Raw genomic sequence first — 26,045 nt, forward strand, 5'->3', positions numbered from 1 at the left:
ACAGCTATCTGCCTAAGGGGAGGGATGACCTCGTGGAGAACTTTCTAAGGGAAACCAAACTCGTATACACGTTACTCTTGAGGAAAAGAACGAAAACACCTAAGCAGCCAGACCATTCGTCAGGATTCGAACATCGGACCGAACTACCAATGTTCAGACACTTTACCACTCGGCTGCTGGTGGGCCATATCATGATGTGATGTGGCCAAAAACAGGCATGATTAGGATAAAAAGTAAATGTATGCCAATTTAGTAAAAAATTGCCCAATTTCTGATGAATTCAAAAAATTCGGAGTAATTATCTATTTTGAATATTAAACCACAATGCTTGCGTCGGATCCAGATAACTGAATATCAAATCCAGAAACCAAATTTTTATTTTAGTGAATTCATAATACAATTGGTACATAAGCGTATGAAATGTTCTAAAATGCACAGAATTTATATTTATCATATGACACTATCTTAAAATAATGAATTCACAGAACTTTTGAAAGCATCCTCGGTACAAATTACCATTATGCTAACGAATCGCAACACAGTACTATCCCAAGCCTACAAGCAAAGTCATGACTGGATTTCTTAACATTAACAATTTCATGCATTCCCTATTGTTAATCATGCACACAATACTCAAGTTTTGAGATAATGGTCTTAAACCGTCACTTTAATTATAAGGTTAAAATCCCTGTGATTTTATGTGGCCACTTGAGTCGGGCTACATAGAAATCACGCAATGCCGTTGACAATGATAAACGTTCTTTCAGAGAATTTTAGATCTACACTGAAATTTTTTTATACTGGGCACATCTTACCTCGTCTTCAGGCAATGCTTGATAATGGTTTAATTCTAATTGGTTTGTATTTTCCCTAACGACGTTAACCAACTCTACATGAATTCGGCTAAAAACCCTTTGCAGTTCATTTCGAATGTTATTCCAATAAACGAAAACAGTAGACAACTTGTAGACAACATTGACTATAATTACTGCGAAAAACGCACGATTAAATGGTGCTAGTAGAAAATACTTGTTCTAGCTTTAATACTGTAGAAAACTACAGCGGAACCTCGCTTAACGAGCGTAATTTGTTCCTGTATCTTGCTTGTAATAAAGAACGTTTTCCCCATAGAAGTCTATGTAATATAAACACGTTCCATTCCGAAATAAACACTCAAATTCATAATGCATCTTTTTTACAAGAATGTTGCCTGAACACATTTGTTTTTGCGTACGCTTCAAAACTTGGAGAAAATGAGATGGCATAATAGTTAAATAAAATTTTAGCTTTTAAATTTCCTGCCTTATTACGGCGATGCTTCTCAACGTACGATGTAACAGTTTCCCCATGCTTTCCGCATCTTTTATATTGGATTCGAATGGGGTTCGACCGAGGCTTTTATCCCCTTCCCTGGCGAAGTTTCTTCCACCTCTTGCTGTGACACAGAATGCAGCTCTAAAAGCTCTTCTGTGTTCAGCCCCTATGCTTTTCCACTAGCTTCTAGATGTCAATTTTAGCCAGACAATATCTCGTGGATTACAGGCTCGACAGGTACTTGATCCAACCTCTCAAAGTAGCATGCGACAACGCTGTGCGGACAAATCTTCCATGCAGAAATGAAGGTTCTTTGGTGACCCTTCCATACCTTGTCGATTATCTTGAGGCAGGCAAGATGAGAAAGTCTTTCACAAACTCTAAGAGGAACTGGTTCCTGCAGATGAGCACTTTAGTGTAAAGCTTTTCAAAATTTGAAATGACCACAATGTAAAAATGTTCTACGAGATGTAAAAGATGTAAAAATGTTCTATGGGACACTGCAGTAAAGAGGTCATTTAGGGAGGCCGGTGCTGGATTCTGATGAATTTAAATTCAAGGAGGTCATCTTTTAGGCCTGGAATATGCGCAGGAGCTTTGTCCATAACAAGCAAGGCACAGAGTAGCAAATTCATTTTAAGCAAATATGTTCTACAGACAAATCAAACACTTGATCCAGTTTGTCAAAAGATTCGTCACCCCAAACCTTTTTGGACTTGCACATGACATTTAACCCACTCTTTTGGAATACATACTTGAAAGTTCGTGGATTGCCCGAATGGTAAATGAGCAGCGGTTTCATTTTCAAGTTACCCGTTGCATTTGCCAATCTAGCTTGAGCCGACCTTTAACTGGCTGTGGCTCGGAAATTCCTTCTTTTCTGTTGCAATATGTGTTCGCTTACATTTTTCAGAAAAGACACCTCATCAAAATTAAACTGCTGCGGCAGATAACGCTAAGAATTCACAAGCTTCCTGAATACCCATTGAAATTCTCGGCTGCCTTTCATGCCTGAGCTTTCTGCTTCTCAGTACCTCACAATGAGGTGGATACACATTCTTCTCTTGATATTTTAAAGTCATCTACCAGTTTCCGTTTAATTATGCTTCGTCCTTTGACGATCCTGACATGTTAAGGAGATCTGCAAAATTTAGTTTCGGATTCTCACAAATGAATTTACGTTAATAATGTCGCCTTGCATTTGCTTCTCGTTGATCCATATATGCCAAGCAATTTTCAACATTGTCCAGAATACGTTGCATAGAAATTCTTTCGACTCTCTTTGAAACATCAGTCTCTAATCTTATCTTTTGCTTTAAAGAACACCACAAACATTAGATGTAGACTAATTTATATGTGCGAAGAGTCAAGTCAACCACCTCTCACACCTCGTTCCTTCCTTTAAACAATTTGGTGTTTTGACTTCTGGGATTTTTCTCCTCTTATTCCCGTCTTCTTACGGCATTTTCTTTGAGGGCAAACATGTAACTTCGTACACAAAAAATTAGACAATGTGCCTAATTGCAACTTTCACAAGCGATAGTAAGATTATAGCTGAACAAGTGTTGAGCACAATCTGATAGCCGAAATGCAAACAGGACTTGTGACGTCACGATTTCTCCTCTCGCTCGTTCTATGAAACATAGCACGTCAATTCATTTCTTTATATTTTGTTTTGCTTATTATGGGAATCGGCCCTTATGGGAGGTGCTCGTGAAGCGAGTTTTGACCATTTTGCGTATAAAGTTTCATTACGGACTCAAGTTATTCAAAACCGTGGCAATCTAATGTTAATTAAATGTGCATGTCATTTTTTGTAGTTCTTATGTTAAGCTTACCTTGCGAGTTATCTATTACTCTTCATATTTTACACGAAATATCATGGCTTTTATTTAATCTATCATACTATTTTTAATATTAAATTCTTTACGCATACTGGATTGAAATTAATACAAAGCACATATATTCATCGGATTAAGTCAAACTAAAAACCCGGCACCCAACAGCATAATAATTAGTGACAGACTACCGTATCAAGAACCCAGATTCGAATCGCAGATAAAGCATAGCCGCACTTGATAGACACAGTAAAGTCCTCATGTAGTTTGGTGTTAGGGGAAGAAGAGTTGAAGACCCTCGGACCCGTTCCCTGGGTGCTCTCAAAATTTGGGCGGAACTGAGCAAAGTCATACTGTCATCTGCATGGCGTTCTATTGTTCTTGCTAATAACACAAACTTAATCTTTTACACCTCGGCTCTTTCCGATTAGGTCAGGCAAAGTGAGATTAGTCATAACAAGAACAGGAGTGGAACGAGTGAATGAGAAAGAGGCAGAACTCAATTATTCGATCAAGCATAAACTAGATCAAGAGTGATACGTATTTTGAGAACGGTTGTCTATTTGGCCTTTTCTAAAAGTGAAGCCTTCAGTCGTATCTAATACACAAAGCAAATTTTTCTAAAATACCGTCAAACAATATTATGCATTCATTTTCTTGAAAGCAAACAATACTTAGTCTTAAATAATGTAGTAAATTATATGCAGCGACACAGTTGATTTATTGATGTGTTAATATCACTTGAAAGCAAAGAAATTTGTAAACGTCAAAAAATTAGTAAGAAAGGTGGATGCTATTTTAACAGTCTGTTTTAGGTATAATCCCAGAATAGACTTAAAATAATTATACATTTTTGTGAATAAAATACTTTACGATTATATTTTTTGTGATGTAAATGTAATGACAAATCATAAGTTGTTAAAAACATAACTAAGGGTTATTTAGCTTGACTAAGTTAAAACATCTCATTTTATGAAAGAATTTTCTACTTAACATATTTCCAAAAAATCAACGGTATACGGAAGAAAGCAATATAAAAACATCTTGGTACCTGCATTGGAGTACCAGAAGACTGGCCATACAGAGTACATTGTAACGCAGTATTTATACACGGTTGGTTAGCTTTGCCAATGCGTATATGATTAGATTATATTAATGCGCAGTGATTAAACGTCTAGAAATTTTTACAGCCGTTTTCGCCCTGAGAAAAACAAGACTTTAATATTTGTGCGATTAATGAGTTTTGGAGATCACGAGAGGGTATACCGAATTTCAAAGATCGAGATGAATTATAGATTTATGTATAGGTCTATATCAAGGGCATCTCAATTGCAAAGAGTTCTATCAAAACTATGCTCGTGAAAGTGGCTATAAAAGATAATTGAAGATTGATCTGCATCAGCTAACAAGAATTTCATGTAAAATTGGTACATGATCTCGGGTAAGATCAGAATTCAATATTGGACCTCGCGCAGCATAATGAATATGGGTTTTAGCAGATACCGAAAGCAGAGTACACGATGAATGCACGAGCCCAAAGCTATGCAGCTCGCCTAAGCTCAAAAATTGTGACATTATTAAACTAAAAAACGAATAACCTATTTTGGGCAAGTTGCGTTTAAGTCTTCAGTTAGACAGCAGATTGAAGGATTATGTGCGGGGAAAATCCTACGAAATCGTTGATCTTGCACATCAGTAGGTAACCGTAGACTGCTATGGCTCAGAGATCGAATATTTAGCAAATTTAAGATGTGTGTAATAGATAATCTTAACTATTGTAACATCGTCACTATTATTGAATTCATCAATGTAAATATTGTACCACCGGCACTATTATTGCATTCATCAATGTTAATATTGTAATATCGTCACTACTATTGTATTCATCAATGTACGTTCTGTATATATATTTGTTTAATAAACGCCGCTGATCGCAGAGCCAGTCCCGAGGCTTGGCATAGCAGTTGGTAGATGATTCCAGCGGTTCGGTGTAAAAGCTGAATGTCTTAAGGGAGGTGCACCTGCTCATCTGATGAAAATAACAAGTTGCACACATTCGTGCCTTGTTCCTCATTTTGATATGGCTTCTGACAGGCACAGTCTAGAGACTCAAAATTAGAAAAAAATTTGCCTAAACCTTGAAATGATCATTTAAGTTACTAGATATCGGTATTATTCAATCCATCTAATGATGCCATACGATGCGCTATGAAACAAATCGTATAACACCAAATGCACTAAGTTACGGATTTGTCGTATTATACTCTAATAAATGAGCTACTATATATTCTACTGGTATATTACTTTCTCTGTAGTTCCGTAATTAAAATTATATGCATCTTAATATTTCAAATTCTAACCCAAAATTAATCATTTTTCCCAAGTCATTAAAAGAAATAATGGGCATAACCCTTACTTTCGTATTTTCCTTCATTTTTGGTCGAACCATGATATTTATGTTGAATGCTTCCATAAAATTATTCACCATAACTGGAAAGAAAAATATCTTCAATTTCACTTGTATTACATGAAAGAAAATATCAAACCTGCAGTTTTAGCATCCAGTTTCACTTAGTATTAAGATAGATGCACAATTCGATATTAAATTAGAAAGTATTTAAATTACAATACCTGGATCCAATTCTTGGCCTTCCCTAAGATCAAACATAAGTACCAGAGGCAAGCATTTCTGGAAAAAAAGCATCATTTATAAGGGATAGTTTTTCCCAATAGTATGAAAAATGCAACATTTATATTGACCACCAAATATACTGAAAATTTTATGATGCCTCATGCTATTTTAATACATTCGCGACAAGAAAGCTAATCATTTTCCTCACGCCAAACACTGAAGACTACAAACACAAATCATTTACTCAGTTTTTAAATAGGACCTCGTTAATTCAGAACCGCTATTTGAATAATAAACATTATATTCGGTTGACTTTGTGTTTGCAGTGTATTGGGCTTTATAGACAATTCAGTTTTAAACAATCCAAATGGAGGATCAGCATCAAGCAAATAGTGATGAATTTTTAGTATTTTCAGTTGTAAATTCCCAGTAGATCCGATAGTTGCTGGTAATCAGTTTTATATAAAATGTTCGCAGTTTATTAATATAGACACTTGTGGTTTTGACAATAACAATGCAAGACAACCTTCAGCAAGGGGTTCATGTGTTGGATCAAAAAGACTAGATTCCAGTTATGAATCTTACCAGATTAGTATCAAAATTACTCTGATAATAAGAAAGCAGCCTAGGGCTATCTGCCTAAAAGATAGGTCGCTTTCGTGAAGGACAGATTTGTTCGTATTCATGATACACAAGAAGAAAACCAGAAATATATCTGAAGTTTGAATCTTGTATTCTTCCAAGATTTATTTCAAATCTGCAGTAAAACGTCTACCCTTAAAATCAATTTAATATAAATGGCTGTTTTGCATCATAAAAACGAGTTGCAGTGATCAGTTCAGCTGGTAGGCTTAATAAACGATCTTATAATAAAAGTTGCATAAAATTCTTGCTTGAAGTGGCAAATAATTTGATAGGAGTAAAATCAAGGATCACAATCTGCAACATCTACGTGGACGCCACTACTCCTTATTTTACCCCACCAGGGGGATAATCCAGTAATATGATAGTACAGTCAAGAAAACATTGGCAACGGAAAATAAAAAATGTCTAAAAGTGTTGCATGTGCTGCGCACAAAATCATTAATGACATGTCGTAATTCTGATAAATTCTCCTTAAAAAGAAATGTCCTGTTATTGAAATAATTTCAACAAGAACATTTAAGTTTTAGATATACATCGAAATGTATTCGAGTTGAAGCGTTATTTGTTTTATAGGATACTGTCAACAATGTTAAGAGAGCGCACTAAAAAGGAGTTTTATATTATTTAAGGAAATGCCTATTGTATTTTTGCTTCAAACAGTGGCTTGAAGTTACTATAACAGAAAACTGAAACCGATGTTTTAAAAAAAGTTTTCTATACAGAGTCTTTCAATCCTTTAGCTGTTTATAGAAAACCTTAGGCATTTTCTATGACTCGTGATACCACAAAATAACCTAATTTTGCAGTGTTTGGGATTTGCTGAGAGTCAAACAATTTAATGTACGCAATCCTAGGTGACTACCCACTTTCCATACTCAACCTTTTTCATATGTATAGATAGCTACTCGTCTTAGACAAGAAAATATCCAATATTCTGTTACGAATATTTATGTTCAGAAATAATAGTCATTTCGAGAGATCATAAAAGGTTTCACCGCCTTGGAATATTACAGTATAACAATACTAAAACTACTTACCAACAGTTCTTGCCAAGCCAGGCAAACACTATCGAAAGATCCTTGAATAATGACCGTAGATTTGCTTCTGAGAATGCTATGCCCAGCAATGATTGGTCCAGCTTGTGTAGGACTATCATTTCCAAAACCAGAAGGACATGAATCAGGGAATATAATAGTTGCACCCGTCTTGTTCGTAATCATTTGCGTATTAGCGTTGCAAGCACCCATTACAAACTGATGATGTTGCGCAGCGATTTCAGTTTTCATGAAACCCATTACAGGAATCTGCAACAATGATATCGCTTTACTACCTTAAAATAAAATTGTTTTATATCAGAATTTGGAATTTCTAATTGGATAACATGCAGTTAGGAGGAATAACTGTTTAAATCACTGAAGTTCCGAAATCTTAAAAATTATAAAATTTTTATTGATTTTGGTTTTTCAAGATAACTGAAATGAGCATGTGTAGATCAACCGGAATTTATGCAGTCAAAAGGTGAGAAGTTCAGTTATCTACACTCTCGTTTTCGAAATTTGCTAAGCACTCCCCTAACAATGCAACAATGTAACACGTCTTGAAGCTGATCGGACTAAAAGCTTACAAACTAGCGTTTTAACTAGTGTATTTGCATGATAGCGAATTGTTAGAACTTGTCATGCGATATGGAAACACAATGGCAATAATCAAAGAATTTCTCCAAACATTTACTGTAATGAACAGTATCCGTAAATGTACTTGTGTGGCTTATTTTCACAAGTTTGTCACACATATTGCATCACAAAAATGTTCCAAATATTCCTGTTTTTTAAATTAAGTTTTAAAAAACCGAGTTTTTTTAAAGTTACGAAACCCGCACTCTTTAAAAAATTAAACGAAACAGATTCCCGTACGACAAAAATTAACGGATACTTAATTTCAAAATTTGGGAATTTTCACATCAGTTTCGACCTGAGATTTTTAAGCCGATTTTTTTTTCATTGTCATTCAGCGATACTTTTGAGATTTACTAGTATGCAATATTCTTTAATTTTTTACATATTTCTGCCAAAATTCTTTCAGCATACCATAGTGTCCAAGTTTACAATAGCTAAAAATGCATTAATATTCCCATGGAGTTTCATTTATTTAGAAGCAATCTAATAATCATGAAAAATCATTAAATTAGAAATAACTTAATTTCTAACTCATGCAAATAAGGTTATGAGCGTCGTGTATCAATACTGAAGCCTGGCACATTTCTGGAATGTAATTTCTGCGAGTGTCTGAATAAAGAGCTTTTGAAAAAGTAATCTTATTATAATCATCGTACATAATAGTTGTCAGTGTTATCGGAAGTCTTACTAAACTGATACTTCAGTTTTAATTACGTGCAAATGCAAGCATTTTGCTCAGCAATATGAGTGCAATGCCGAAATATGATTTCAATCTTTAAAATTACCTCGATCAACTTGTGTCCGTGTCAAAATTATTTCCTAAATATAACTAACTATATTGGCCGAGAGAATAAAAAATTAACGTTTCGTTATTTTTATGCAATTCTTTTTTAAAAATTACAAAATATTTAAGTAGTTTAAAACATTTTTATAGTCTGAATCTGTGTCAACGACCAAAATTGCAAAAATTAGAGCCTCATAAGAACTTGTGGAAATTTTATATTGAAAGAACATCTGGATGCACTAGATGTAAACGCATGTGGGGATTCAAATAAAATTTTCAAATTTAATCGTAATCTGTTTTCGATCTGTTTGAATAAAAATGATTCTACAGATCACTTGGATCAACATATGTGAACAGTTGACGGACATAATTTGATAGTCCTTGTAAAACTATCGACTACTATAAGTGCAATAAACTGAATGTTTAAATATTTGTTTTAAAAGTGTTCAGGCAACCAAATTTTTCGAAAATTTTCGCATTACTCACTTGCTTCTCTGACCCTTCGGCCAATAGGTATTAGAAGAAATAAAACTAGTTTTTAATTGTTTCGTATGCAATAGTTTATTCATATTTGCGAATGGGATCCTATTCGTAGGTTGAATTTATTATGGTATACGGCATGCCTGAAAATCTATCGACAGTAAACAGTTTCAGATTCGCACTGCGCACAAAGAAAATAAAAAAAAAGATTCGTGTAGCCAGTCAACTGAAATAGCTGAAACCCAACATGGATGAATACCAGTTGTGATTTTAGTCACAGATAAGCCACTTAATTAAAGCATTTCAGAAATAAATTTAATAATTTAACTTGAGTCAAGTTAATAGAAGTAAGACTACTTTGTTGAATGAGTAAAATAAAATTTTTTCGAATTTTACATTATCAACCCCTAAAGTTTTTCCAAAATAATCAACTATTAAGCTCATTTCACAGATTTTGCGTCTTAGCAAAAGAGTATTGCAGTTTAATGGATGTACAATTCTTGTGCGCAACAGTTCCAGTCAAATGAACAGCTGCGTCTGAAATAACCAAGTCTTCTTTATTAACACGTTAAGTGCTCTGTCAACGACGATTGGTATTATATCTGTTGAGTGCGCCATTTATTATACAGCTTAAAAAATTATATTCTATCGAATTCTACATATCCAGCCACTAGTATAGCGGGCTAATGACGCTTAACGTGTTAAAAGCACAAGTTTCTATTCGACACGAATTGATGAAATATAGCAATTTTCTTACCCATCGCATTTCAAAAGCTAATTTTAACGTCAGTTTTATATTCCATGTCCAATTTCTGGAGGATTCGTTCTTAAATTAGTAAACCTATCGCGACTAAGCTTAAAACGTTTTCAAGTGTTGCAGTAAAATTTCCATACCAAGATTAGTTTCTCAAATTTTGACATTTTCATAATAAATTTTTGAAAATTAATTTTTTACTTTTTCAAAAAGTTAACTAAATTCTTATAGGCTTTAGACCATTACGAAGTTTTCACATCGGAATTTTACAAACATGAGTTCTAATTAAATCTTCCAGAGGTAAAACAGTACTTAACCGCTTTTGATCCTGTGAGATACTCCATAAGCAAAGCAAGCCCTTGTCGTAATCTAGAAAGAAGCCTTTGGCAACCCCGGACAATGAGCAGCGTGCGGCCTAAACCTACAGGTCCTATAGATCTGAAGGCGACATTGAAGCTGTAAGTCTGTTGGATGTGTTGAATGGCTGGTGAACATTCTTCTCCAGGATTAACATTTTCGCCGTTGGGCAACTCGAACATGAATACCAGAGGCAATAAATCCTTAAAAGAAATGTACTATTATGAATACAATTATAATTTCTAATTTAAGTTTTGCACACTAACAATTTTATAGGCGTATTAAAGTACTTTAATTCGTAAGACGAGAGTAAGAATAATTTAAGCAAACAATTCCTGTAATAAATTTTGGAATTTGTAATAAATAAAATAAACTCACTCTTATCTTTGACCTTGCTAATTCAACACCAGCCGCTTGGCCTGCAATGGATACCTAAAACAAGTCAATACAAGTTTCTAAAAATGGAGAACTCAAGATTTTAGTTGGAATTAAATTTCATGAAAATTATGTAGCTTTCTAAATATCAAAGCAACCTCTGAATTAAAATTTAATAGCCTAATATTTCACTATCAAACCGATGAGAATGTTTAAATTCGCGACTCATTTCCCTACAGCGCCAAGTTAATTAACTGTAATTAAACTACCCTGTTCAAAAGGTCAGCTTATTGAACGAAATATATACATGTTGGACATTTTTGGGATGTATCTATGCAATCCTACAGACTTAGGATACTAGAAAATTTGGCTTACAGGTTTACTTTATTCAATACTAAATTTTCAAATGTTTAATTTGGAAGAAATTTCCTTTTTTACCATTGCGTGCCGTATAAATAGGACGCCTGGTCTGCTAAAGCAGCTAAACTACATAACGGAGAATTTGGAAGGTTATCCAGCAAATTCTCAGATAATTTTTCCCCACTCCTCGCTGAATAGCTCTTGAAATCTCAGGAGATCCTTGGTCAAGCAGCAACAACTCTTCATACAGCGTCACATGAATGCTTTTTGGGTTTCAAAAGGGGTGAGGATGCCGTCCACTCCTTACACTGCTTTATGCTTCAATTAATCCACCACAGAACAAGCTCCGTGACAAGCAGCATCATCTGTTAAACAGCCCAAGGACCTCAATGCATCTTCTACAGTCATTCTGCCATTCTAGAAAATGTGCCAGCTCTTGCGTTCGTCGATACTTATTCCTGCCCCAGCCATCAGTGCTCGTTTTAAATTCCGACTTTTCGTGCAAAATATAATTTCTTGTACTGCATATACTTTCCACATGAAAATATAACTATCGTCAAGTTCCAAACCTTCTCGACTCGTTTATATACAAAAAATGACCTTGCTGTTAGTCCAACTGAGGTGTTTATTCCCTCCATAGCCTACAGTATCTTATACTTAATAAGACACAAACTACAGTTCTATATAAATGCTAATTAAGGCAATTTTATATAGTTTATGTCAAGTTTGATTCTATAAGCTCGGGAAATTCTCTTTGCAAGTTTTTCTTCATAATGCTACGACGAATTTAAGGGTCGAGAATCTTCGGCTTCCATTCTATGTGAGCAAGTCAACCTTACTTACCAACATTCACAGTAGTTTGGTTTCGTTCACATTTGATTATAGCAAAGCACGGGAGAGCTATCTGCTCAAGGCCATGAAAGCCTTCGTGAAGAACTGTTTAAGGGACACCAGCTCGTATCCACGTTACACATGGCAAAATCACGGAAACGCCTATGCAGCTAGCCCACTCATTTGCAATCAAACCCAGTTCGAACTCACAGTGCTCTGCGACTTTACCGCCCAGTAGTATGTATTAGAAATCGAGAAATTACATTTTGAAGACATGCCAGAGAAATTCAGTACCATGAAGTTTGCATCTTCCCAAGTGACAGTTACTCGCCAAGTCATTCTCTCAAGTGAAATGTAGAGATATTGCTCAAACTTCTAAACATTTCTATTTGAAAAGAAGAATTTAAGAGTTTATTTTGCTATATTATAAATATACGATAGTCTTTTCTTTAGCAATTTTGTAAAACTAACGTTTATAATATTTAACTATATTACAATTATTAATTGAAAACTAATAATCTGACCAACTGCAGAAAAGAATGAGCGAGTTTCTAGAGACAGCAAAAAAAGGTTTAAAGGTTAAATTAGGTAAAATATAAATTACATGCCTGGTTGCTCTTTTCAGCAGTACTATTCCTGTTAGAATCTGGAAAGTGAATGTGACATCCAGTTTCTTCCATGACTTGTTGGATTTTAAATCCACTTTTTCCAATAATATATGAATGATCCGAATGGGAAACGTCCATCTTCAAAGTAACACGATTTTTCTGTGTGAACATAACGAAAGCATTAGAATTCTAAAGCACTACATACCTAAACTAACTACAATTATTCACACCACTTTCATTTTTATTACTATAATATTTATATGCAATAAAATTTCCTTCAGTTATAAATTCGTAATTTTGAATTCTCTATCGGAAGACAAAATCTAAAATTGTTCTTGAAAAGATGTTCTTTGCTTTATTTAAACATTATCTTTACTTAAAGAGATCTTTAAATATTTTCGCCTCCCATGCCAAATGCCGACACTAGCAAATGAAGAATAATTTATCGCTTACATGATTTTCAGTTCGATAATTTCCCATGGAAGTCTTCGTTCTGTTTAAAACTTTAATTTTTTTTTCATAGATTAAGTGTGGCAAACAAAGGGCACATTTTATGCGCCACTCTGCGGCTTTAACAGCAATGTATAATAGTTTTTAATATTATCTCTGAAGTTTTACTTAAAATTACTAGTGCAGTGGCTATTCTTAATGATCAGCATCAATAAAACCATGTAGTTAACCGAATAAGATGCAATAAAATTGCATAGTTGATTGGTTGTTTAAATAGTATGTCACAGGGTTATAATGAACGAAACGCGTGATAATTAGAGCCCACCTTACTAAATAAACATTATACAGTATTCTGATAAAGATTCAGTAACATGTTGAAATAATGAATAAAACTCGTTACATGAATGCAAGTTTAAAAATAGATAAAACTCGTTACATGAATGCAAGTTTAAAAATAGATAAATCCTCAAAAAAATTTATATCGATTATATCGATTATATTATCAGATAAAATTCAGAGTATGAATGCAAGTATAAAAGCCAGATAACATTTCAGCATATAAAACATAACACTTAATACGTTTAATGAAACACTTTATCAATTCATATTAGATTTTATAATCTTGTTCTTAAATCCTTAAATAAATTTGAATTAACCCCTTTCCTAGCTAAATGTTCAAGAGGCAGTTCACAGCCTTAAAGTATTTCAACAGAAGTCTGTCGAAATCCGTGCATTGAATCAAAAAATAGCGCACAGAGAGAACTGCTTTGCAAATGGAACAAACAGGCTCACTCACGCCTTTTAAAAGGTAGCTGTGGGTAACTCAATAGTGGCTTATTCTTAAACGAATTAACATGACTTCTTCCATCCGGTTTCTAGTTATCTTCCCAGCACTTCAAGATGAGAATAAAAACTAATATTTCCCACTTTTAAATACAATACTCTAGTTTTCACATTTCAATTTTACATATCTCGACTTATTCCAGGTTTGCTGCTAGATGATTTTCTGCTTGATGGTCTTTATATAGTATCTCCAGGAGGGGGGAGTTGACTGGATAACTCAATAGCAGATTTAGCAGCGATTTCTGCCACCCGCGGATATCATATCCTTTACTGGTGAATCCCTACGTGTCCGGGAATCTAGGTGATACGGTATCCATAGCTTCTTTAATTTGATGTTTTAGAATATCCACTGCAAAAAAATTGTGGGTCTTAGAAGAGGTCTCTAAAGTTTTCAGTGTGCTAAGCGAAATCAGTACATATAATAAACTACCTCCTTCACAGCTTACGTAATAAAAGCGTATCGTATATAGCAGTCGATTCCGAAGAAAGTACTGAGCAATATTCATGTAACTATATAATCTCCATGCTGCTGTCAGTTATACTAAATGATGTGCCGAACATAGTTATTAAATATGGGAATATACTCGCTATGCTTATGCCTGGGTTGAAGAGAAAGCTGCCTACGTAACGCCCTCTTTTGTATCTGGTATGGTATTGGAAAACGTCAAAAACCCAAATCTTCGCATTCTTCCAGGATGGAATAATGAAATGCTTTACTGGGTATTTGCATCTCTGATGTTGTTCAATCAGTGAGCAGCTAGAGACCAAAAAGATGGTTAAGCTTCAAACAAGACCTAACACTGCCACCATGCAAAGCAGATATTTAAAAAGATTTAAATATTTTCGCAATTTTACAAAGATAGTCAGGAAGTAAAGGTACATTGAAATACATGCTAATGGACAACTGCTCAAGTGAAGTGATGGCTAGTAACAATCAACATAGACCGATGTGGAGATTATAAATGCTCCGAACCATATCCGCAAAGCATGGTGATAAACAGGATCCAGTTTCAGTAATACAGAAGTTGGTGTGGAGCCATAAAGCATTGAGCCATAATCCACGTTTCAGCGAATTAGTACTCTATAGGTAATAAATAGGCAGTGAAGGCAACGATCCGCGCTCCAATAAAAAGGTTTCAATCAATCAGGAAAAAATGAAGTAATATTCTACAAATTTCGTTTAAATGTGATTTATCCTTTTCCCGTGGGCTATAGGGGCCAATTTCGAACGTATTTTGGCCATTTAGTGACTTAGTTTAAATGAAAGAAACAGAAAAACAAATCGACAGGATCTTGCTCTTCCTAATCCATATTAAGGAGTAAATTTTAAATCTCCATAGTTTACTGAAATTTCTTGAGACACATTTCAAGTAGTGAAAGTGCGGGACATATATGTCTCAGCCCCCGGGAAAAGGAATGCATGTTTTGCAGATTCTGTACGAAAGTTAAACTTCGCTGCTAGATTTCTGCAGTGAAAAGGAGTGTTTTAGATGACCATCACTGGATTTTAAAAATAAAACGAAGCACGTGAGGGCGAACGTTTTACAAAAAAGGAAATGTTTTCCTAGAGGAACAATTTAAGAAAATTACTTTTATTCTTGTCATGTAAATAGTATATTAGGAACCGAACAAAGTGCCAGTATTATTCACTTGGCCACTGGAACGCCAAGACCATCTATGAAATCTCTGGGGATCATTAAGGCTAGTAGTTTTCAATATTGCTCACTACTCTTTCCTGTTTGAAAGTTCCTCATTCCTTTTGCTGCTTGGGGAGAGTGACGATTGTACTATAAAATAACGAAATCAGAAGCTGTAAATTAGTGAGAGTACATGACTGATTTAGTTGAAGTATTTTAACCTACTAATAGGTTTCAAAGTGAATAGAGACAGCAATCCTAACTTTTACAAAATTCGCGAAAAATTTCGTATTGTCGTTTGAGATGTATATCGAAACAAGGTTTTAAAAAATCCTTTTTCAACAAGTCGGCGTTTGTTTCGTTTTTCAAATTGGTGATTCAATTTGAAATTTACATCTACTCTAATTTTCAAAGAACAAATACTAATTGAAAATAAATTACGAAGAGTATTGAATCGCACATAACTGAGCTATTAATTTAACCAGTTTCAGTTTAATGACTAATATCATAAATCTAGTCTAATTTTTTCTAAAGAAATTCATTTCATCAATATCCTAAAACAAAATGTTCAGCTACTTATTAATATGTTTCGCCCAACAGTGACTGGTTCATAAATCAAATTTAAAGTAACGTGTACTGTTCTTTCAGTTACTATAAAATGTTTTTCCAATGTTAGTTAATTGCTTATAACGCATACGAAAACTTTGTTGCATCATGTCCACTCTAGTCGACAAAAGTTTAAATTTGTTTATTCTTCTGTAAATACCTTAACAGATTCCATTCCTGTGTTTATTCATTCTATATTATTAGAACTTTCAGCTGTCTATAATAGATGGTTGTATAGCACAACTAAGTGAAACATTGTTATTTGGAAAATTACTGCCACTTCCGTTTCCAAGTTAGTACAATTTCTCATAGTAAACATATAATATTGCTTATATTTTCTTACACTGCCATTTTTATTAATAATTATTAATTTTAGACGTTTTATTTTAAATGTCAGTTTGAGAAAATTGTGGAGTGGGTAGACAAAGATCTACCGAAAAGCGTGAATTGAAACCCAAATGTACTGCTTATCAAGCCAAAACACCACTGGAAATGTTTGTTTGGCAAGGAATTTCTAGAACATTTGAGTCCAATAGGTATAGGTTACAAAATTGTAGCAAATTGAATTCAATCACAAGCGACGAAATGAAGGTATTTTGGAGGATCTGTATGTACACGTCAGTTGTAGATTTACCATTTAGAAGATGGTAATGATCACTGAAAACAAGGCAGGAAATGATTTCAAATGCAATGACCATAAATCGTTGGAAAGAGATTTGTATGCTGTCCACTGTAGTGAACGAACTGTAGCAATTATTTAAAACTAAATTTGAATAAAATTATTTTTTATTAATAAGGATATTTTAAGTAGATAAAATACAAAAATTTTCGTTTAACTTTAGATTGTTTGTATGCAACAAAGGGTTAAAGAGGATTCCACCCCCTTCTCCTTAGGAAAAGCTTTTAGATGGAAAATTAATCCGTATTTATGTTGCCAGAGAGAAGACTTCATTCATTCGTTCGTTTTAAACCAAAGTCAGGAAGAATTATTAACTCGCTGGAAGCCGATTTTCAGACAAATTAAATTATTTTTTTATTCACTTTGCCACTTTGATGAAATATATTCTAAATTCGAAGGAGAAATTTTAAAGTTTCATGCCACTTAGGGATACACACTTTTTTAATTGAATACTGGTATTATAAATTACGAATTTTAATTTCATAGATTCTATAAAACATTTATCTGAATTTTAATTGTCTAAGGATGAAAATTTAAAAATAATGATCACACATATCATTGGATAACTTTGTCAGGAGAAACACTAAAAGAAGTTTCATCCATATTCTTAATGCCCCTAATTTAAATCATTTAATCTATTCAAACTTCATGCATGAAGAAAAGTAATTAGCTATGAAAAAATTAAATTTGGTTCTACCTTTGTATCAAGTATTTCCAATATCTTTTCCTTGGCCATTTGTACAGCTTCTGGTTTTCCAATAATCTTGACATGAGGATCTGAAAACAAAATTCAAATCCAACAGGAAATGCTTGTTTATAATATTCATTTCACATAACTATAATTGACAAAAGATTAACTTTAATAAATACTTGACTATCACATTGTATCCAAATATTTAGAAGATAGGCCTTATTTAATATTAACCAGAATTTTCCTTAATCACATTAAGTTCATATGACATTCGAATGCAATTTATCAAAACATTTTTCTTAGCAGTGCGTAAAACTGAATGGTTGAATATATAGCAACTTTAAGATAAACTATAAAGTACTTAAGTCTAGTACTAACTCTAAAGTCTAGTGACTAAAGTGTACTTTAATAATTAGCTTCGTATTTCTATAGCCTAGTCAGTTATTCAATTAACCATTTCATTTTATCAGAATTCAAAATTTCAAGTTTATTTTCTCTACGGATGGAAATATTTCAGCTTACCTTTCTTTGATTTGGCACCTATTTTCAGTTTTGACGGCCAAGATATTTGTGTAGAAGTCTCAATCATCACCTGATTTGGAAAGAACGTATATTAGCTAGTTAAAGTTCTAGTTGGGAAAAGAATCTTCAGAATATGTTCAAGTAAATATAAAATATAGTTTTATGATGACAACGTTAAGAATTCAATATACAATGCAGAAACGGAAGTGGTCTATTTTAAACAATCTTTGGGCTTAAAAGAATCAAATCAAATTGAATTTCAAGAAGCTGTTTCGTCTTCGCACGTAAAAATGTTAAGCGTTAGTAAAAAACATTAGTATACGTTATGTTTCGGCAAAATTCTCACTCACAGAATTGTTTGATAAAATTAGAAGTTCTTTGAATGAGATTTGTATAAAATTGCCAACTGCTTAAGACTAGACTTTTTAGGGTCTAAAGCCAATAATTAGGTCTGCTTCCAGCCAATATTTGCTTTCATAGTTGAAAACTGGAAAAAATGTTAAAAACATTAGTATGTTTACAGTTACAATTCTTTCCCAATTTTACACGTTCAAAAGTATGTTAACTATTGGTACATAATTTGGTACTCTTCCGTTATCGGGATTGGATTCAGAAATGTGCGTGTCTATGGAAGTACGTGTTCATGTACGCATGTATAAAAGCGTGTAAGTGTATATACACACACATATAGTATACATTTCGGAATCCGGTTTCCATAACATTCCGGTTATGCTTTCATAAAAGTACTTTCTTTTGAAAATAAAGTTCAAAGATGATTAAACATGCAATTAGAATAAAACATTTTGTTCCAATTTTTGCGTTAACGTTAACAGGAACGAGTGCATTAACTAAAATTAAATCCACATGTAGAAATTTGATACCTTCACCAATTTAATAAAAATGTGCCCTCCTACTGTATGACCATTCGTTCTCAAAGTAGGAAATAAAACCTAAAAAAACCTTTAAAAAGTCCAGTCAAATGCAAAGCGGACCTTATCAACGAAATGCAAGTTGGACAAAAAATTAAAACTTTAAAATTTAACAAATAATTTATAAGTTGTTCAATTCCACATGGAGTGCAGGGGCGTAGCTAGAGGGGGGCAAGGGGGCACCTGTCCCCGGGCGCAGAATCCAAGGGGCGCCAAACTGATGTTACAATATTTTAGAATTAAATGTTTTCCATCCTTGGCAAGCAGTAGGGGGCGCGAAATCTTCAGTTGTCCCTGGGCGCTGAAAACCCTAGCTACGACTCGTGAGTGTAACAATTTTTGTACCAAGACACAATTCTTGAATTATTTTTCATTATTTAGCAAGGTACTTTGTTTTCAAGACGTTGCAAGCATTTTGATACCTATTTATCAGCTTTTCACAGAAAGACAAGATTTCCTTTTATTCCTCCATTAAAGGATATCCTAAGGCATTTAAAAAATCTTTCGTTATTTGTGTTAGGGCGATTCCAGTCTTAATTGAGCGCCAAATGTGGTGACTTCTTTATTTCACCTTACGAGTAAGTGCAATGACATCACTATGAAAAAGCGAGAGGAATGAACATAGATTCTACAATTTTCCCTTCCGATATTTTCTGTTGCCTTTAGTTGAAGTGCGGATTTTTTCAAAAATATGGAAGAGTTAAGAATTTAATTATGCGATTTTACAATTGGCTATAAGATGAAAAGTAATTTAACTCTGCATGTCACGAAAAGAAAGATTTACAGAACAAGGGTTGTTTCGTAGGCATTCCTTTTCTGATAGTAATTAATTTTCTTCAGACATCAAAGGCATTCCCGTCTGTAATAAAATTTAGCCCCAACACTTCCATTTGGCGCGAAGTGTCATCTTATTAACCGAAAGTATTAATTATGCATTTTTATACTTATTTCAGGTTTTTCAGTAACGATTTCTACTACTGGATTAGGGTTCTGAACCAATTTTTAAAAACCAGCCTTGAATCGCCAGGTTTTTGTATTTAGTATCATTACTTTAAGTACACAAATTTCTCAGTCATTTGAATATTCGGAATGCCGGAATTCGCTTCCTTCCCAATACGCTGATACTCATACATACCAACTTATTGAAGAGTCAGAATGAAAGCTGATAGAATATTCATCGAAAAGCACATATCCTCAAAATTTCAAAATCTTCAGTAACTTTGAAGCTAAGCTTAATCATTTTTTGTTGCTTATATTGATAAATATGTTTTTTCCAGCTATTCGATCAGTGTGTGTGGATTGTGATATTTCTAGCTACATAATTACAGATGGCCTACAGCTTATCGTGATCGACTGTGGACTAAAGATAAAATTTAATAACAGACTTCTTGATGTGCACACATTTCTCCAATGTAGAATGCACAATAATAAGAAGTAGACAGTGCGGGTATAAATTTTGGAAAACAGCAGGGCAAAACCAAGTTGGGAGATCTTTGTCACATGAACATAAACTTTCATTCTTATTAGAATATTTTTAAAATAAAACTTTACTGTGCCATAAAATTAAACAGCATAAAATATTTCTTTGAAAACCTACTCAGGATGGCTGGAATTTAGGTTAACAGCTGTGTTATTTTACTCTCAATTATTTAAAGATAATTCGAAATTAATCACTACTACTCCAAACAATAAATTTAAAATAAATGCAATTGTTTTTATCTTGCATATATTGCAAGGTGAAGACATAATTCCTTGATATATTCTTAAAAACTGTTTAAATAAACCATTGGACTATCTGCAGCCTCAACAAACATCACAAATCGCCTCCCCCCTTTTAAGAGAAGGTCAGCAGAAAGTCACCGTTCACTTGTTTATCAACCGTAATTAATATAATGAAAAATGGATGTAATTGGTAAGATCAAAGCCTAGAGATGCATAGTTACATTTCCGAGAACACTTTCCTGTATGCAATCGGTTAAAAGCTAAAGATGAAATCCAATGCTTATTGATAATTATGAAGTAACCCATATACAGAGATAGACATTCTGTAGATACACAGGCATTATTGGCATTTATTGGCCAGCATATACTTGGGCCTACGGGAATCATACGAAACCAAATGAAAATTCATGACTTGAGCATTTCTTTTCGTATTACTTAATTCCTCACTATTCTGACGACACATCTTTGATCAAAAGAAATTATATGGCGTGCTAATAATCTTGGTAATTTCCTGAAATGATTGTTTTTATGATACAAACTATCAACCTTGAAGCATCTTCAGTTGAAGTAGCCAGTTTGGTGACACATTCAAAAATAAATTTGTTTGAATACAGATATACCTTTGCGGAGGACTAAGGGGCAGTGGTTTGTATTTAAGTAAATCATGAATATTTATCAAGCTTGCCTGTCGGTTTGGCTACATTAATCGTTCAGATATGCGTGGACTGTATTTCCAAAATTTATTTTCAGAAAATAATTTATGATCAAATGTATAAGCTACCATGCAAATTTATAGCATACGTGTTTGCTTAGTGAGCATCTACACAATGGAAACAGACGCGCAAGATTTTTTAGTTTGGCCCTATCATTCACTTCTGTACATTTCTCTTAAGAAGTTCGATTAAATGAGTTTTTTGAATTAGATTGTTTTATGTATTACGATCAATGAGTAGGTAAGAGAAATTAACAAATTTAAGAATTTTTAGGAATATGAACGATCTACAAAAAACATGAAACAAAGAAAAGCATAACGGAAATTAAGAAATTTTATTTGTTTTAATTTCTTTTTTATCTATTTCATCGGATAAAAATTAATACTTAAGCGCTTTCATGGCTTATGCTTAAAAGCAGCTACAAATAAGTTCTGAAAAGTAACATTACTTCGCCATCTGACAGTTTAAAAGAAAATCGCAATTTATATCATGGTTTAGTTTAGCTGATTGTGGCAAAGCCTACTATAGTTATTCGCAAAAGGGGAGGGAGGGCTTTCCGAGAGAAATTGGCTCGTATCCACGTTAAACATAGGGAAAACCACAAAAACGCCCCTACAGCCAAAATTACCAGTGTTCAGCGATTTTACTACTCAGCCCTCGTGGGCCTAGATAATTTATGTTTTAACACAAATAACAAAATTAAATTTAACTGTTTAGCAGAACGGAGAACGCGTTGGTCAAGGTTTTGTCTTTGACTAAAATATCTATGTACGTTTTACTTAAAGAAAAGGGGGGGGAATTAATAGAATTTTGACAGCTACAAAAGTGGAAAAAGACAACTGAAAAATGCCGATTTAATTTCCTCAAAATGAATCGCATACGCAGGACTGAGATGGTCACTAGCACTGGTTATTTCATGGTATTTAAAATATATTACATAAAAAAAACGCGGCTATCTACTGTTCCTTTTAGAAAAGTAATTCCATTTACAAAAATAAAATAGATTCATTCAAAACGTTAGGTTACACTTTGCATATGAAGCTATTATAAAACTTTCGAAAGGAATTATTTAAGCAATAAACCAAAACACAGGATAGAAATTGGCTCAAAGGGTTTAATATTGTAAACAATGAAATTGCGAGACTAAACAAATTTTGGACACAACTTAATTTGGAGCAAAAACGAAATCATCCTTCATTTTATGGAAAATGTGCTGAAATATGAGAAAATTATTCCATTAAAATATTCACTACTGAGTATAACTACTGGGACCTGAATATTGACCATCTGCGCATTTTAAAAACGCATATTGCAGTAAGCGTAACATTACCGACTACACAGAAATTATTTTAAGATATTTCAGATTGCACTTCTATCTGCAATTTGCTTGGTTAATAGATTACACCAAAATAAGAGGCTATCTACCTTAGAAAAGGCTTTTTTAGGGAAACTGCTTGCTTTGAAATGCATGGCGAACACTACGAAATCCTATTAAATACGCCATGCGTTGAGAGCTGAATGCGGTACAACTACCAATGCTCAGATAGCCCATCACACAGGCATTAGCGGGGCTGGTTTGTAAATAGCACTTGACCAATTTTGATACAACACTAGTAATTGGACAGCACAAATAGTCAAACAAAAGGAATTGCAATTTTATGATGGATGAGAAGAATAGATAACATTTTTCTGTACAGTTATTAGCATCATTGCACTTAATTCAGATAAATCTCATTGTGTATATGCATTAAATTAAAGACTAAAATTAAAGCGTATTTAAAATGAAACCTAGGTACTTACCCTCTGGAAGAAAACTTCAGCATTTTCAATGCCTGGATTTGCATCTGCAATAAATTAAGAAACTCATTTTGTAACTTAAAATGGAAAAGTGCTAAATGTCGAAGTGATCGAATTTGTATTTCTGCAAGTCTTATACAAAAATCATACATTTAAGAAGCAGGTTTCCGCACTTCCCATTTCCCCAGTTTTATTTAGAGTTACACTCATTACTAAGAGACAATGTGCCAGGTATATTAAAACACAGGACTATTTCAATATTTTAATGCACATATAAGTAACTATTTTAAAGAATAAAAAAACGGCCAAAAGTGAGAAAATACTTGAATTTTCAATACTTCATTGTAGCAGGTTATATCGCCAAAATTTCAACGTATTTATAAATTTATGTTATCATACAGTAAATATTTCTTAAACACATTTAGATATGCTTATGTTAACCGGTTTTCATTTTAGAGTAATTTTGAAACTAAAAATGCTAATCCCAGATGCATCAAATCCATAATTTTCACTCTTCGAACTAGTTTTAACTCACAAGACAAACTTCATAGGTTTTGGTTTTTTGCGTTATCAACTACTTAAAATACAGCCAACATACTGTTATTCAAATTTTACACAGAGTTAACACGAAATTGCATAAAAATGAATATTTCTGCGTTCATTAAGAGTATTTGTTACATGATTTCTCGAGAAGTTCTTAAGACTATACTGTTACGAAATGTTAAAATCATCAGTGGCAGAAAAATTAACGAATATTTATTAATTTCGTCAATATTAATTCCTCAAAACTATTCAAACCTATCCATAAAACACAGTTTCTTTGTTTTGAGAGGTTTAATGCGGTTTACATTCGTATACTTCAAACCCTTCGCCAAGTCTTTAATTGGAAAATCTTCAGCGAAACCGTTTTCTCAACCAGAACTGTACATTTTACTTGCTTTAAATGCACAGAGCTTTATTTGGAAGTAACAAACTTATTTTTTGTAAATTTAATTACATTTTTTAAGTATAAGAATAAAATCAAAATTAAAAATTTGACCTCGTGAGAGGTTAACAAAAATAAATCTCAGATATCTGCCTAAATTTCCTTCAAATTATGAAACGAAATTCCCAAGGGAATACACAAAACTCAGTATCTTTAGTCGAAACGTTTTCCCAGCTTAAAATGCTGAGACTCACCTTCTCTAAGCATTTTCATAAACATCTTTCAATCGAATCAGAAGTTAAATGTACAAGACATTTTTGCAATGTTCGAGAAGTGATGTCCCATAGTAAACTATTTTCGAGATGAATCATTTGGGCAATTCGGATGGTTTTGCCTCTACACAGCAGTTAGAAAAACACGTTTCCCTTTTTCATAAGATCCGCACAAAAGTCTTACTGTAAACTTAATAACAGTACTCGGATTTTGAATGCATTGTTCTATTAACATAAAAAAATTCTGCTTGAATTTCTTAGACTATAAAAACATAGCCCAAAAGTTATAAAACTTTCTGCGTAAGTTAAACTTGAAGCATTTATTCATTGTTTGACGAATAACCTCCCGTTATCTTGTGTCGCATAAAGTTTATGCAATGAACCATGTTTTTTAATCGTTACATTAATTTTCTAACAAATTCTTAAAATTAAACAGTTTATTTTTAGTTTGTTCTTTTTCAAAATGGAGAGCCGCAATATTCAATGCAAAAAAAAGTCAATTTCCAAATTTAAAGAACTAATGTTAATAGTGATTTTTTCTCCTCTTAAAATATTCGAATAGGCATGTGAAAATATACTAAAAAAATTCTACTGGGCTTCAGTTTCGCGCTGATGTAACAGCGATAACAGACGTGAAATAATTACATTTATATTCTTAATTCCTTCTACACGATGTATTTTATATTGGATAGCTTATAAACCTAACGTATTCTACTCTTCGGGTCATGATAAGTGTAAAACACTTTGAGAAATAAATGTAACATACTTTGTTGAACTTGAAGCATGTCCTCCAATTTCTTCCTATCAATCCGAAATCGTTCTTCTTTCAGTCCACATTCCAGGAGATCGTTGACGTAGGATTTAGAACTGAAATCAACATCTGTTGCTGGGACTTCTTTGTTAGGAGATGCCGGTGATTCTGGGTTACTACTAAGTGAGTCGCTCACTCTGGTCGTTGAAGGTGGACTGAACATACTTGCAGTCACACTTTTAGAAACAAACACGCGAAAGAAAGCAAACTCGTTGTTATCCGTTATATTGAATCTGTTCTGAGCATGCTCTCTTCTTCGGTTGCGCTAAGCGTTTAAAAACCTACTTAAAATTCACTCCCGACAGCAACGTTTAATTTTGATTTTATCGAAATAGTCCAAAACTTAGTCGCAGAAATATAGATCCATATTCTTCGTATCAGGACAAGATTTAAATTTAAGCAGAAAGTTTTACAGCTTTTCGAAATTTAATTGAAAAAAATTATTAAACAGCACTCAGGACATTCACCAGTGCATAAATGTCACATAATCCAAAAATATTAGAAAACATTAAAAAATTTATATATCAGTTAATTTATGAAGTATGGTAACGTAATTAATATAGAACTGTGTGAAAATAGAGGTATTTTAAAAAAGTTTCATTATGTAAATCTTTAATTGCGATTGTATACGCTAGATCACCACGTAATCCAAAAATCTCAGAAAAGATTTTAAAAATTTATATATCAGTTAATTTATGAAGTATTTTAGTGTAATTAGTACAAAACTGAAGATAGGAGGTATTCAAAAAGTTTCATTCTGTAAATTTTTTAACTGCGATTGTATCCGCCAGACC

At 33.4% G+C, this 26,045-nt stretch overlaps 1 protein-coding gene across 1 annotated transcript in view; it reads right to left on the reverse strand.

Annotated features, from left to right (window-relative positions):
• Positions 1-25,450, reverse strand: part of LOC118197147 (protein bicaudal C homolog 1-like) — a 45,960-nt gene extending 20,510 nt beyond the window's left edge. The window contains exons 1-10 of the mRNA XM_035368643.2: positions 25,207-25,450; positions 23,247-23,290; positions 18,083-18,152; positions 17,567-17,646; positions 12,655-12,813; positions 10,859-10,912; positions 10,441-10,683; positions 7,467-7,733; positions 5,784-5,841; positions 5,569-5,642 (exon numbers count right to left, since the gene is read on the reverse strand). Coding sequence (XP_035224534.1) covers positions 5,569-5,642; positions 5,784-5,841; positions 7,467-7,733; positions 10,441-10,683; positions 10,859-10,912; positions 12,655-12,813; positions 17,567-17,646; positions 18,083-18,152; positions 23,247-23,290; positions 25,207-25,414 — 1,257 coding nt within the window. The 5' untranslated portion in view covers positions 25,415-25,450. The remainder of the gene's footprint in view (positions 1-5,568; positions 5,643-5,783; positions 5,842-7,466; positions 7,734-10,440; positions 10,684-10,858; positions 10,913-12,654; positions 12,814-17,566; positions 17,647-18,082; positions 18,153-23,246; positions 23,291-25,206) is intronic.
• Between the last annotated feature and the right edge of the window lie 595 nt (positions 25,451-26,045).

Source organism: Stegodyphus dumicola, chromosome 3 (assembly GCF_044657685.1).
Source record: "Stegodyphus dumicola isolate Sdum_Otavi_A_Nest chromosome 3, ASM4465768v1".
Lineage (NCBI taxonomy): Eukaryota > Metazoa > Arthropoda > Arachnida > Araneae > Eresidae > Stegodyphus > Stegodyphus dumicola.